We start from the raw sequence: 15,325 nt of genomic DNA on the forward strand, positions 1-15,325 counted from the left end.
CCTGCGCCCCGCGCCGCTCAGCGCTGACGCGGAACTAAAGTTCCGCAGTTCTGTTTCCCGGAACGGCCGCTTAAGGCGGAGGACGCCTGCCCGCTGGGGGACCGCAAGAAGGGCGGACGCGGATTGGCTGCCGCGGGGACGGGGAGCTGCGCGCCCGGGAGCATGGAGACGGTGACCGAGGGAACGTGGGACTCGCTGCCCGTCCGGCTGAGCCCTGGCGTGGGACGGGCCTTGCGGGAGCTGGGCTTCACGCACATGACGCCGGTGCAGGTAGGCAGCGGGGACCGGGAAAGGGAGCCGGCTCCAGTGGCGTAGCGTGGGTTGTCAGCACCCGGGGCAAGGCAAGAAATTTGCGCCCCCTAACCCGTAGATTTGCGCCCCCTAACCCGTGGATTTGCGCCCCCTAACCCGTGGATTTGCGCCCCCTAACCCGTGGATTTGCGCCCCCTAACCCTAACCCCCAGATGTTGCGCCCGGTGCGGCCGGCCCCCCCTGCACCCCCACTCTATGCCACTGGCTGGCTCTGATCTCCCTGCTCGGGAAGGGGGTGGACTAGATGACTCCCGAGGTTCCTTCCAGCGCCACGCTTCTGTGATTCTTTCCTTAAAAGAGATGAGAGCCAGCATGCTTGTGAGCGCTGTGTATCATGCATATGTGTGTTTATCTAGGTATATAGGTATATAGGTATATAGGTATATATATAGGTATATAGGTATATAGATTCTAGGTATATAGATGTATATGTGTAATGCACATATTGCAACCCAAATGAGCCTGGATTTTTGCACCAAACCCACTCTCTCTGGCATGTATTGCTCTTGTTACTGGTGCCCCCCCCTTTAAATCATGGCTCTTGGATGGAATATTAATTATGTTGCATCCTGGCTTGAAGATGGTTGTGGAAAAGTGTGAGTTAGAAATACAGTGGTACCTCGGGTTGCAGATGCTCCAGGTTACATACGCTTCAGGTTACAGACTCCGCTAACCCAGAAATAGTACCTTGGGTTAAGAACTTTGCTTCAGGATGAGAACAGAAATCGCGCATCAGCGGGAGGCCCCATTAGCTAAAATGGTGCTTCAGGTTAAGAACAGTTTCAGGTTAAGAACAGACCTCCGGAACAAATTAAGTACGTAACCAGAGGTACCACTGTAAGTAAGTTCTGCTTTCAGAGTAGTTGATTGTGTACCTTTGCAGTCCTATGTATCTTTACTCAAAAGTAAGTATGCTTGTCTTCTGGCAAGGCAAGATGGCAAGCGCCACGGCCACACCAAGCTCATAGGGATCGCCAGCACCAACAGGGCTCTCTAGCTGGTCCCCATGCTGCCAACGCCGCCACCACAAGCACCGGAGAGCCAGGGGTGCCCAACATGAAGATCGAGAGGGCAGTGCCTCGTGCATAAACACCATGAAACTACATTGTCTTCCTACAAGAAATACACCAGGGCTCAGGAAACGACTCGCTAGAAATCAACAAAACAGTGATCAACATTCTATACCAGGGGTCAGCAAACTTTCAGCAGGGGGCTGGTCCACTGTCCCTCAGACCTTCAGACTATATTTTTTTTTGGGGGGGGGGGGAATGAACGAATTCCTATGCCCCACAAATAACCCAGAGATGCATTTTAAATAAAATGACACATTTAGAAGGTGATTGGGTCGGATCCGGCACCCGGGCCTTAGTTTGCCTACCCATGTTCTGTACTCAAAACAACGCTTCTACGAGTGTGGAGGGGAAGACTCCAGACTATTAGCAAACAGGTATAGGAAACAGTCACTCAAAACAAGAATACAAATACTGTTTGGCACTGAAAATACAGCTTAGTTGGTGCCAAATAAGCTTCTGTTGTGATAGAGTTCCACGAATGGCGTCGCAAGTGAGAAGGACCTCTTCCCAGTCATAATGTGCCTCACCTCTGATGGTGGAGCCATACAGCAAGGATTTTGGTGCAGCTTTAGCCAGGTTGCATATGGGCAGGATTGCAGTGGTCTCCCATTCATTCGGGTGCTCATCAGGTCCACTCCACACATCTTTACCAGTACTATGTCTCCCTTACAAAGTAACGCTTTCAGAGCAGCCCCCATAGTGGTTAGAGTGTTGGACTAGAATCTTGGAGACAGGGTTCAACTCCCCACTCAGGCATGAAGTCCACTGAGTGGTCTGGGGCCAGTCACTGTCTCTTAGCCTAACCTACCTGTCAAGAGTTGTTGTGAGGATAAAATTGAGAGGGGGAGAACTCTGAGCTCCTTGGAGGAAAAGTGGCATATTTCTTCTTTCTTTGTTAATTAAGTTAATATCCTGTCCTTCCTCCCAAAGAACTCTAGGTCGGCAAACAACAAGAGATAAAACAAAGAAACATCTTAAAAACAATTCCAGTACAGTGGTACCTCTGGTTACGTACTTAATTCGTTTCAAAAGTCCGTTCTTAACCTGAAGCACCATTTTAGCTAATGGAGCCTCCCGCTGCCGCTGCGCCGCTTGAGCACAATTTCTGTTCTCATCCTGAAGCAAAATTCTTAACCCAAGGTACTATTTCTGGGTTAGCGGAGTCTGTAACCTGAAGTGTCTGTAACCTGAGGTACCGCTGTACAGATGCAGACTGGGAAAGCGTAAAAGGCTTGTGGAAAGAGGAAGGTCTTCAATAGGCACCAAACAGGCAGCAGAGCAAGTGCCAATGTAATAAATTTATGTAATAAAATAAAAGACTACGGTTCCAGCAGCAGCATCTGCTTTACATCACCTGCTTTAATAGAAAGATTATTTCCCCAATATTCCCTCTGCCTGCAGTTCTCTTTAAAACAAGGTTTGGGGGTTTGTGACTCTTTATAAGTTGTTGGACTGCAACTTCCATCATCCCTGCCCATTGTCGCGGCTAGCTGAGGCTGATGGGAATTGGTGTCCAACAACATTGGCAGGTCACAGGTTCCCTATCCTGTCACTTAGCATTGCCCCGTAATTTCTTTTTCTTGTTTTTGTTTGATATTTTAGTTATGTTGACCGTTTTTGGAAATTTATCATAGGTTTTTATGTGAATACCTTGATTTCTTGATGGGCATTGGAATGTGGATTGTTACATATTTTAATATTGTTGGAATGCTTGGATTAGTTAGCCATCTTGAGTTCCTTTTGAAAATTACAGAGGGACTAAATTTTAAAAATGAAATAATAATAATCCTTTTTTTTACACTTCTGCCTCTCTTCTAGTCTGCAACGATTCCTTTGTTTATGACAAATAAGGATGTGGCAGCTGAGGCGGTAAGTGTCTTGCTGCTCAACTTCCCCGTGACTTTTGGCCTTTTGCTGAAAGAACTGTTTTTGATGTCTCTTGTTTTCGTGTCTGCAGGTAACTGGCAGTGGAAAAACTTTAGCTTTTGTTATTCCAATCATAGAAATTCTTCTCCGACGGGAAGAAAAGCTCAAGAAAATGCAGGTAAAATGTCACTGTTCTTTTCTGCCCTGTTTTTTAAAAAATAGGAAGATTGGGAGAATAGTTTTGAGCAATTGGTTCCCAGGAGCCTAAGAACATTGATATTTCATTTCTGTTTTCTGCAGAGGGCTAGCAAAAAAGACTTGTCACTTACATAGCTTATTTCCAGTGTTCTAAGGGCTTATTTATATATTTAATTTATATACCGCCCTATACCCAGAGGTCTCAAGGCGGTTCACAGTTGTAGATGGTTTACCTACATCTGACCTAAGAGTGGTTTTCTTACCTAATGCATTCCACTGTGAACCATAATTTGCACTCTTAGGGCAGAGGAAGACTGAAATAACGAGACTGAAAGTGCTGTGATTTCTGAGGTTTCTCTTCAGCGAACATTTGACTGTAGCATAGCAGCAGTTCAAAATCTGCAGTGTTAGAGTCACTTGACTGGCTATTCCATCACTGCCATTTCTTCTTGGGAATCAAGGTGTGTTGAAGCCATTTGTCTGAGATGAAAGGAGGTTGTGGCTGTGGAGTGCTTTAATTTCTGGCAGGAGCAGGTAAGCAAGTCACCATGTGCAATTCCTTGAGGGAGGAGTCATAGCTCAGTGGTAAGGCATCTGCTTTGTATGCAAAAGGATCCGGGTTCAAATCTTCAAACCCTGGAGAGTCATTGCCAGTCAGTGTAGTCAGTATAGATCAAGCCAATCGGCTGGCCTCTAGATGTTGTTACACCTTAATTCCCATTAGCCTCAGCCAGCATGGCCAATGGTCAGAGGTATGATGGGAGTTGAGGTCACCCATGAGATTGGCTACCTGTGGTGTGGACCATACTGAGTTGGATGGACTAAGGGTTTGATCAATACGAAGCAGCTTCTTAACTTCATATGTTTAGCATGGTAAAAAGGAGACAGAGGAGATATGATAGCTATCTTCAGAAATCTAATGGGCTGTTGCATGGAAGATGGAGCAAGCTTGTTTCCTAACACCACCTCCTTGTCTAAAGAAAAGTGCTCCACAGCTGCAAACCTCTCCTGTCTCTGGCAGGTAGCCGCAGGCTACTTCGTTCCCCAAAAGCAGAGAGGCAGCAGTAGTGGCACATCCAGCCAAACAGCTATGGTGTAGCAGCTTTTGATTCACCCCTGTTTGACAGCCATACATAAGGAGCTCAAAGTGTGTTGAGCCCCATGTCATCTGCATTTCTCTGGATCCTCAGCCACTCTGTCATCACCTCAATTCAGTTCAAATCCGCAGGAAGTGCTGCCAGCTGCATTTGTTCAGGATGGAGGAGCGGATTGCATTGAAGAAAATAGTTGGCCTGTATATTTCCCTCCCATTTTCTTTCTGATGTTTCAGGTTGGTGCTGTTATCATCACTCCCACACGAGAGCTTGCCATTCAAATAGACGAAGTGATATCCCATTTCACAAAGTATTTCCCACAGTTTAGGTAATAATGTAAATGATTCTTACATAAATGATTCTGATTGCTAAGAAGCTGGGCATGATGACTCACTTTGGTGGCTTTTTTGAATAGCATGTGTGTGCTTTGTTTCAGCCAGTGCCTTCTAATCGGCGGAAAGAATCCCATGGAAGATGTAGAAAGATTCAAAGAACGAGGGTGAGTTGCTGACTGGCCAGTGCTGCTGAAATCTTACTACTTGGACATCAGATTTTCTGAACTCCTTCGAGTTTGAAATTACTATGTGTCCTGCATTTTCTGGGTAGAATCCTAGCTCAGTAGCAATTCCATGGATCTGCACTTGGGATTATTCAACCAGTTTGTCCCAGTGTAAATATAGGAGAAAAGCAATGATACATCATAGGACCATCTTGGCTGTGTGTCTTGGGAGACTTGGTCCCTGCCTTGCTGGCCTTTTCCCACCTGACCTGGGAGGGTGGGGCCCTGACTTGACTCCAGCTGCAAAAGCTGAGGCTGCTGAACAAACTCTTATTTAGGTTTTTTTTTGGGGGGGGTTTGGTGGCTATTGATACTATTTTTTTGTATCTTTAGATATTATTGAGATTTATTATAGCAACTCCCCAGCCCCTATCTGTCCATTGGGTATGGACAGTGCTGTGCCATTTGATCCTTGTGGGTCCTAGTAATAATTTGATCTCTGATAGCTCAGTTAGTAGAGCATGAGGCTGTTAACTTCAGGGTTGTGGGTTTGAGCCCCATGTTGGGCAAAAAAGATTTCTGCATTCCCTTTCAACTCTACAATCCTAAGATTCTAAGCACATGGTTGACTAGCTTAATTTCAGTGGAATTTCACAAAAGCAGTTTTTGACATGCTTTCATATTTTGTTCTCTCCTATTAATACTGGAGCACCAACAGGAGCTTAGAAGTCATAAGATTTGAAAATGTCACTTTGGTTCTCATTGTTTGCATTTTGGGCTTCTCAAGCATTCAGCAAGAGCCTGGTGGCAGTGGAGTAAAAGGTTTTTGTGCAAGGGGGAGGAAGAGGTGGCAGCTGTGTTTGTGATATATGCTAGTGCACAGACAAAGAACATCTCCTTTTCCTTCTTCATTTCTTTCTTGATTGTATTGATCCCAGTTCCAAAAAGATTGGACTCTCCTGTGACTTTCCCTGCAGTTATGAACTTTCCCCCAAGCCAACCATAAAAATGAGGTTTTCCCCTCTATACCCAACAGTGGACACATCTTGGTAGCTACTCCAGGCCGTTTGGAGGACATGTTCAGGAGAAAATCAGATGGGCTGGATTTGGCCAGCTCTGTGAAATCTCTGGATGTTTTGGTCTTGGATGAAGCAGACCGGCTTCTGGATATGGGCTTTGAAGCAAGGTATTTGCTTTGGGAGTAAGGGGGACCTTCCACCAGCACTTTTGATTGTTGCCTGCTCTTGAGCTGTATTATAAATTTCATAATAGTTAAATTGCAAGACATCTGATTGAGCACTTTGGGACTAAGAAGTATGGATGGATGGATCAGTTTATTGCCATTCTGTGACAGTTTTGCTGGTGTTGAGTTCATTCCATCTTGCTTTCTGTGGCTTTTAAAAATACTACCCAAACATTTGCTTAAATTGTATGCATTTCCCCCTAAAGCAAACATTGTGCATGTACTTGTCCCTGAAACATACATTTTGTACACATTCCCACTCTAAAACAGAATATATGCATTTTTAAACCAAAACTGCATTGCAAAATTTGGAGAAGTGCACAATCCAAACGATGACTGTTTTTATCTACATGTTAATCCATATCATTAGCGTTAGCTTGGTTTCCTTTAAAATGAAGACTGAATAAAGTTCTCCCCTTGTGTATCTTTGGCCTTGATTCAGAAGAGCTCTTCTGACCTTTCTAACTGTGTTCGCTTGCAGTTTAAATACCATTCTGGACTTGTTGCCCAAGCAGAGACGAACGGGGCTCTTTTCGGCAACTCAAACTCAAGAAGTCGAGAACCTGGTGAGGGCTGGTCTCCGGAACCCTGTCCGCATCTCGGTGAAGGAGAAGGGAATGGCAGCGAGCAACACTCAGAAGACCCCCACCCGCCTCCAAAACTACTACATGGTGAGGATGGCTCTAGAGTAACCCAGGAAGCTCCCTTCAGCCATGTCAGGTTCTGGGAGTCTCCCTCAGCTCTCTCAAGCAGAGGTTTCTGTGGGAGGTAAGAAAGGGAGAGGAAGGAGAAAGTCCATTGTGCAAGTCCATTGTCCTTGCCCGACTAGGACAGCTTTGTTGGTTATAACCCTATAGCTCCTGCAGCCAGTCAGAAGCTGCGCCTTGGTTTTTGAACATTTTCAGAAGTCGAATGGACTTCTAGAACGGATTATGTTTGAGAACCAAGGTGTGACTGTAATTGAGATTTTTTAATATTTTTTTTTTGGTTAACAGTTGCAGTCTAAAGGGAAGCTTTCAGATTTGATCTTGAAAAGGGTTTTAAGGAGGGCTTTGATCGGCTCTGGTGTTTGTTGTGTTTTGTTGCTTCCTGCTGCCATCTATTTATCCCTGCCTCTTTATGTTTCTGTCCTCCTCTTTTTAGATCTGCAAAGCAGAAGAAAAATTTAACCAGCTGGTCCACTTCCTTCGCCAACACAAGGCAGAAAAACACCTTGTCTTTTTCAGGTGATGCTAAGGGCAGGGAGGTCCTTTAACACAGGGCTGGGGCAACCTGTGGCCCTCCAGATGTTGCTGGCCCCTAAGCCCCATCATTCCAGACTATTGAACATAATGGCTGGGGCTGATGGGAGTTGGGGGTCCAGCAATGTGTGTGTGTGTGTGGGGACAGGTTCCCCATCCTTAGCTGTTCAGATATATCTTCATCCGGGAAAGAAATGCCCATGACGTGATCCATGTCTCACTCAGCATTGAGAAAAGGAAAGTAGATTGAAACACATACAGAAATGTTTTTGGTTTTGTTTTGTTTTAAAAATAGAACTGTCTACCACTCCAAGCACTCTAATTTGTTGGCTCAGTAGCTAAAGGGGTGTCCTCAGAATTACCATATTGGCCTGAATATAAGTTGCACCTTTAAAATTCAAGGGGGGAAAAGAAAAAAAGACAATACCCGGATATAAGTCGCTCCCTTAAAATTCCGCAGGCACTCACACGCTTTCTGTTTTACCGTATGTCTGTTTCAGCAGCGATATCGTAAAAGCTAATTTTTGTAAGGTCGCGAATTTATGTCGCACTTTTGACTGTCAGAATTTGGGAAAAAGTGAGGCTTTTATTCAGGCCAATACGGTACCTTCTGGACTCCAGTTCCCATCATTCCCAACCATCGGCCATCCTGGTTGGTGCTGGTGAGGGTTGGGATGTCCAGCAACATTGGAGGTTCACAATTCCTGTTGTAACAAGTCAAGGTTCCCTATTGCCTCTGTGGCATGGGGCACTCCTGGGAAACTCAGCTTGAAGGGGGAAGGCCCTCCTTGGGGGCGTGGAGGACAGGTGTAGAGGGACTGATTCATTTAGATTTTTAACTACTCTGGTAGAGCATCGCCTCAAGGAAGCTGCTCTTTTCCAGCTTCAGCTCCTTCGTCTGCAATGCTCTTGAGGTAATCATACTCTCCTGCCTTGAGCTCTGGTCAAAGTAGTTTCACCAGTCTTTGGATCTTGGCCTTTAGGCCGTCAAAAATGAAGAATCACAAAGCTGACCCATTTTGTGGCATTTTGTTTATACTTCCAGTACCTGCGCTTGCGTGGAGTATTTTGGGAAGACTTTGGAATCCTTGATTAAGAATGTGAAAATAATGTGCATCCATGGGAAAATGAAACACAAACGGAATAGGATCTTCACGGAGTTCCGGAAACTTCCAAGGTGAGATGCATTTTCATAAGGACTGGTTTAGCCAACTGCTAGAAATATGTGTGTGTGCATCTCTCTCTCTCTCTCTCTCTCTCACGCACCCCCCCAACACACACACACACATATATATATATATATATGATTTAGGTGTAAGACTGTTGGAAAAACTGCTAAGACTTCAGGACTGTTTGCTTCAGGGTCATTTCCTCTATTTCTAATGTTCAGTCTGCAACTGTCGATTCTTCTGTAGCCAAAATAGTACCATCCATGTATAACAGGGAGATATCAGCAGACTTGGCAGAACTCAAAGGTTTGTAGAAGTCCCAAGCATCTTTAGAAAACAAACCCTAAAAGTGGCGGCCGGGCAGGCAGGCAGGGCTCAAAAACACCCCAGTGAGGACTGAGCATGCTCTGTGGCTACAGAATGTTGATAGATTTTTTTTAGGTGGGAAGGGGAAATAGAGTGGCTGGATTCCTGATCAGCGCTGCTCCACGCTGCACCTTTTTGTTGCAGGACCAACGTTCTGCATATGGGAGCCAATTAAGTTGGGAGAATCACTAGGTTATTTCAGTTTTATTTCCGTCCCCTCCTAAAACTTTGCATTTCCCCATGATTTCTTAGTGGCATTCTGGTTTGCACCGATGTGATGGCCCGAGGCATAGACATTCCAGAGGTGAACTGGGTTTTGCAGTGTGACCCTCCAAGCAATGCAAGGTACTGAGTGTTCCTCCCCTTTTTCCCCTTCTCTTTAAGAATGCCTCCCATCTTTAATGGCCACTCTGGTTCATGGCTGCAAAAAAGTGGGAAGTAAAGGGTCTGCTGAGCTCAGCAGTGATAGCATACAAATGTGGGGGCCTGTGCTTTCCTCCAAGGAGGTGTGCCTTTTCCTCGTGTTGAACCACTTTCTCCCTCTGTTCCAGTGCCTTCGTTCATCGCTGTGGCCGCACTGCACGCATCGGGCACCTGGGCAACGCACTTGTTTTCCTGCTTCCCATGGAAGAAGCCTACGTCAGTTTTCTAGCCATTAACCAAAAGGTGCGTGGGCTTCTCTGTTTTCAAAAATGGAAAGGGAGAATGCTTCTAGGTTCCACTGAGAATGCAGTTCCTGAATAATCTGTGATGGGGAAGGAATATTGACTGTTCTACAAAGTCCTCTACATCTTTTAGGGACCAGGAGACCTAAAAGATTGTCTCACTCCTTGTAATAATAATAATAATAATAATAATAATAATAATAATAATAATAATAATAATAATAATAATAATAATTTATTATTTATACCCCGCCCATCTGGCTGGGCCTCCCCAGCCACTCTGGGCGGCTTCCATAGAAAGCAAAAATACAATAAAATATCACACGTTAAAAACTTCCCTGAACAGGGCTGCCTTAAGATGTCTTCTGAATGTCAGGTAGTTGTTTATCGCTTTGACATCTGCTGGAAGGGCGTTCCACAGGGCGGGCGCCACTACCGAGAAGGCCCTCTGCCTGGTTCCCTGTAGCTTTACTTCTCGCAATGAGGGAACCGCCAGAAGGCCCTCGGCGCTGGACCTCAGCGTCCGGGCAGAATGATGGGGGTGGAGACGCTCCTTCAGGTATACTGGACCGAGGCCGTTTAGGCACTGTCCTCTGCAGGTGAGGGCCTCCTGCAATTCTGTCTTACTAGATCTGTTCTGTACAGTGTAGGGATGAAGCCTTTAGTGTGGTGGCACCTGCTTTTCAGAATGTGTCAGAAACAGGTGCCTTCTACTTCCCCTTGGTGCCTATTAGACTTCCTTTTCCAATGGATCTTTTATGTGGAGATTTGTATCCTAGTCTGCCTCTCTATTGGATGTGAAATTGTTGTCTTACTGCTTTGGGATGCTCTATGGGAGACAATAAATGAAATTAATAAATAAGTAATTATTGACAGGTGTGACTTTTCCTGCTTATGCAGTACTCCTAGTGGGGGGAAATGCACCTTCAGAAATTCTCCCTTCTGCACAAATCTTTGGCAAGCTTTTTTGGGGCAAAGATGATGTGCAGAAAAAGTCTTCTGACTTGCAAAATTCTTCACATGGTATGTCGTATTTAAAAGTAGCTGAATTAAGGGGTGCACTCCCAGTGTCTTGTTTCAGATAATTTGAAACTGGACTCCTCTTGACAGTGTCCCATGCAGGAAATGAAACTGCAGAGCAACGTGGCAGATGTCCTGCCGAAGCTGAAGTCTCTCAGTCTGGCTGACAGAGCTTTCTATGAGAAGGGGATGAAGGCCTTTGTATCTTACGTGCAGGCTTATGCCAAACACGAGTGCAACCTAATCTTCAGGATGAAAGGTAATTTGCACTAGGGGTGTGTGTGTGTGGTGTGTGCTTTCTACTGGCTGTTTTGATTCAGGAATGCTCTATGGCAGCCGTCACCAACCTGGTACCTTCCACAACTTCCCATCATCAGCCCAGGCATCAGGGAGTTCTAGTCGAAAACATCTGGAAGGGCCCCTGCTGGCATATGCTGCTTTTTACTGAGTCAGATCATTGGCCCATTTAGTGCAGTATAGACAATGCTTCCTGGCAGTGGCTTTCTTAAAGTTTCAGACAGGGGACATTCCTAGCCTTTACCTAGAGATTTATAATTTATTTATTAAATTTGTCTTGCTCCTCACCCTAGATTGAACCCAGAACCTTCTGTATTGAAAGCAAATGCTCTACCCCTAAGCTGCGCTGCCCCTTCTTGACCTCTGTCTCTGGCTAGTGACGTAGCTTCTCACAAGCTTTGTCTTCTCCTTTCCTTCTCCGCCAAGGCCATGAGGAAGAAGTCTAAAGCCTAAGCTTTTGGCTTTGATTAACCACAGCTTGTCATTTCATGCAAACCGAGCAAACTGGTTGATTTTAATTATGGTTTGTAGAAACAAGCCAACTTCAAATCATGTGTTGTGAAGTCAGCTTGTTTATCAGCAGCGTAGCTAGTCGCTTGGGTGTCTGGGGGGGGGCAGAGTGTGCTGTGCAGAGCCTTGCCCCCCCTTCAGCTGTAGGGTGACTGAGAGGCGGCGGCCAGAAGCAAGCCCCACGCTGCTGTTTTGGGCAGCACAGAGCCTGCAGGCATCGGAGCCACCTTGTCACTCCCAGGAGAGATTCCTGGCTCAGGCAGACTGCAGGCCCCACAGTAAGTTAAGATGAAACCCCAAGGTATGGTTCTGATGTTAACACTAATCCTACGTTTATCAGAAATGGAAGTTTCTCATCTCCTCACAGCCATATCTGAGGAGAGGAAGGGGGCATAACATGAGCCCAGGGCTTGCTAATGGTCCTCCCAAAGTATTTTGGGATACTCAAAATCCTCAAAAGTATTTTGATCTGCAATGTGTACTTAAGCAGTTTCTCATCACACAATTATTAAAATGTGTATTTTTCCCTATCAGGAACCGGCAACTCTGTATATTATACTTTTTTTGTAGAGTATTTTATTTTAAAGGAGGACAGTAAACCATGGTTTATCCCATGGGCGCCAATAGCCAACCTGTCTATGGCACCTCCCATGAATTATCCCTTCAAAAATTCACAATCCACAAGACTCTTTTCCTGCTAATTTTCTTGTTTGCAGTGGCTGAGCATCTCCCAAATCGAGCACTCTCCCTCCCATTCTCCACAGAGGGTGGGTGCAGGGAGATACTCTGTGAGCAAGAATGGAGGTGGCTGATGCAGGTGCTTTCTCCATTGGGGCACGAGTGGGGCATGCTTGAACCATTTTTGTCAGTCTGCCTCTCTCTCTCCCCTTTTAGATGCAACAGCCATTTCATGTAATGCCACATACCCATCACCAGCCATTTTGTGACTGGCGCCCATGGTACTTTCTCTAAATTCCAAATGTGCTCACTGGCCCCCAAAAGCTTGGTGGTCCTGGTTTTATTGTGACATCCCAGCTGGCCTGTGTAGTCTCTGCTTTGTCACATGGTTTCTGTATGTGGCTTGATCCATCCATATACTTTTCTCCCTCTCTTCTCCCCCGCCCCCCTCAACAGACTTGGACTTTAGTAGCCTGGCCCGCGGTTTTGGTTTGCTGAAGATGCCACGGATGCCGGAGCTGAAAGGCAAGTGCTTTTCGGACTTCACGCCTGTTGATATTGACACAGACACGATTGCCTTCAAGGACAAGAACAGAGAAAAACAGAGGCAAAAGCTGTTGGAGCAGCGAAGGAAGGAGTGGCAGGAGCACGGTGGGCAGAGAAAATTCACCCGCAACAAAGCCTGGTCCAAGCAGAAATCAAAGAAAGAGAAGAAGAAGAAAATGACAGCCAAAAGGAAAAGAGAGGAGGTGAGGGGAGTGTTCTACCATGTTTATTTTATTCTTTTGATTGCATCTAGGGCTAGTAGACCTATTGAGAATAAAGAGTCATTAATCTCAGTGGGTCTACTCTGGGTAGAGTTTAATTGACTTAACTACAGTTCAACACCTCCACATCTACCTAGCATGTTGAATCTTTTCTTGTGGATTTTAATTGCAAGCTGCTTTTTTGAGAGCCAGTCTTGACTGAAAAGGGTGGATAAAGAAATACTAGGAGCAGCAGAGGGCTTGATGCAGTTGTTTGGGGGAAGCTGGAACTATGTGTCTGTCATAAGAACATCAGGAGAGCCTGCTGGATCAGCCCAGTGGCCACCTAGTCCAGCATCCTCTTCTCACAGAGGCCACCTAGATGCTTCTTTTGAGAAACCTTCAAGCAGGACCTGAGCACAAGAGCTCTTCCCTCCTGCAGCTTCCAGCAATTGGTATTCAGAAGCATTGCTGCCTCTCAACTGTGGAGGCAGAGCCAAGCCACCATGGCTAGGATCCCTCTTCTCCTATTTTAAAATCATCTAAGGGTTCCATATTTGACTGTGTGCTGCATGAAGCACTTTCATTTATCCCTCCAAAATCTTCCAACATTCAGCTTCACTGGGTGTCCACGAGTTCCAATGTTAGGAGAGAGGGGAATTCCACTACCTGCTTTCTCAATGCCCTGCATAGTTTTATAAACTTCTGTCATCTCGCCTCTTACTTGCCTTTTCTCCAAACTAAAAAGTCCCAAACGCTGCAACCTTTCCTAATAGGGGAGTCGGTCATTTGGTGGCCCTTTTCTGAACTTTCCCCAGCTCCACAATACCCTTTTTGAGGTCAAGCAACCAGGACAGCCCTCCAAATGCAGTTGCACCATAGATTTGCATAATGTCATTATGATGCCGGCAGTTGCTGCCCAAGTATTTCTGTGCCCTGCTAAGCTCTGGTCTTCTCCCCCTTTTCCTTGCAGGGTTCTGATGTGGAGGACGAGGATATGGAGGAGCTCCTGCAGGACACGCGGCTCTTGAAAAGGCTCAAGAAGGGCAAAATCAGTGAGGAGGAGTTTGAGAAGAAGCTGCTGCACGGCGTGAAGGAGGCCCAGGCAGGAGGCTCAGACTGAAGGGTGAAATGTCGAGCTGAACTCTCCTTTTTGATACAAATAAAACTTTATATACACATACCAAGTGCCATTTCACTCTTGCTATTGTTGCTGTTGGGGCCTTATGTTACAGCAGCCTTGTTCAACTTGGAGCCGTACAGATGATTTGGGCTTCAGCTCTCATGAGCCCCAGCCAGCACAGCTTTCAATCAGGACAACTTGAAGCCACCGCCTGCTGAGCCAGACTGTTGATGACCTGCTACAGGAGATTCTTTTAACAGGAAGTGCCAAGGATTGAGTTTGGCAAAGTGTGGGTTTTGCCAGGAAGCTACGAGTAAGGACCACTTTGCTGATAAGATTTTAAGCATCATGTTGCAAAGGTTCCCAGATTTTTCCTCCCACCCATGTCTTGCAGTAAGTTGCATTCTACAAAGCCAGTGGCACATTCTTGCTGGGCAGCCTTGTCCCAGTTGCTGTGTTTATTTATTTTTATTTATCTATTGAATTTATATACCACCCTATATCTGGAGGTTTCAGGGCAGTGTTGCAACCCAACCTATTGTGTTGGACTCTGATGAGGCTAACAAGGGGGAGATCGTGTATCCAACTCTGAGCTCCTTGTAGGAGGAAGGGAGCAGGATTCTGCCTCCCACGCCTACCTGGCCTGAGGGATTGACTGTAAGTAGTCACTCCCTAGCTGTCTGCTTTAAACATTTTGTGTCATTCCTTCTAAAAAGTCTGGCTTCTCTTATTTAAGAGAATTGAGGTTCGAATCATCAGCCACTAATTGTTCTCCATCATCTTAAGCCTGCCTTCTTAAAAGATATATTTTTAAAAATATATTTAATTTTAGTATTATTTTTTTTAAAAATTGTATTTTATGAAAGCTTTGTCATAATACAGTAAGATAAAAGAAACTAATCTAAATAAAAACAGAGAAAGAAAAAGAAAATACAAATTCCTCTCTTAAAGGCAGCTCTTAGTGTTTTGTCTCACACAGAAAGTGGTGGACCCACCCAGCTTTCCTTTCTTCTCCCAGCCTCTCCCCCTGGGTGGTCTTCCCTACCTCCCACTCAGGGTCCTTCCATCCACCCACCACCTTCATGTGTGTGTAATCCTCAATAATGGTCCAGAACAGAAGACCTACGGTGAAGAGTGGGTAATAAACTGAATTACAAATAAAATCTAACATATCTGAACCTTCTGTGAATTTGTTCCTGACAGTTTAACTTTCCAAGCTGCATTG

The 15,325-nt window shown here is 45.5% G+C and overlaps 1 protein-coding gene across 1 annotated transcript; it reads left to right on the forward strand.

Moving 5' to 3' along the window:
* The first annotated feature begins 106 nt into the window (after positions 1-106).
* Positions 107-15,283, forward strand: DDX55 (DEAD-box helicase 55). Its single transcript, XM_081841624.1, has 14 exons — positions 107-270; positions 3,204-3,254; positions 3,343-3,429; positions 4,780-4,871; positions 4,980-5,042; positions 6,079-6,228; positions 6,767-6,956; positions 7,429-7,511; positions 8,572-8,703; positions 9,314-9,406; positions 9,613-9,727; positions 10,837-11,005; positions 12,688-12,980; positions 13,951-15,283. Exons 1-14 carry the CDS (start codon positions 163-165, stop codon positions 14,098-14,100), a joined length of 1,776 nt encoding a protein of 591 aa, XP_081697750.1. The 5' UTR covers positions 107-162; the 3' UTR covers positions 14,101-15,283.
* The last annotated feature ends 42 nt before the right edge of the window (positions 15,284-15,325 follow it).

This window comes from Podarcis erhardii, assembly GCF_964252035.2.
Source record: "Podarcis erhardii genome assembly, chromosome: 15".
NCBI classification, from domain to species: domain Eukaryota; kingdom Metazoa; phylum Chordata; class Lepidosauria; order Squamata; family Lacertidae; genus Podarcis; species Podarcis erhardii.

Excerpts from the sequence above, each read along its gene's own strand:
- DDX55 (XM_081841624.1), top strand. The coding sequence starts at position 163 with ATGGAGACGGTGACCGAGGGAACGTGGGACTCGCTGCCCGTCCGGCTG. Across the intron at positions 3,255-3,342 it reads AGGATGTGGCAGCTGAGGCG|GTAACTGGCAGTGGAAAAAC; the intron begins GTAAGTGTCTTG and ends TCGTGTCTGCAG. Across the intron at positions 9,407-9,612 it reads GACCCTCCAAGCAATGCAAG|TGCCTTCGTTCATCGCTGTG; the intron begins GTACTGAGTGTT and ends CCTCTGTTCCAG.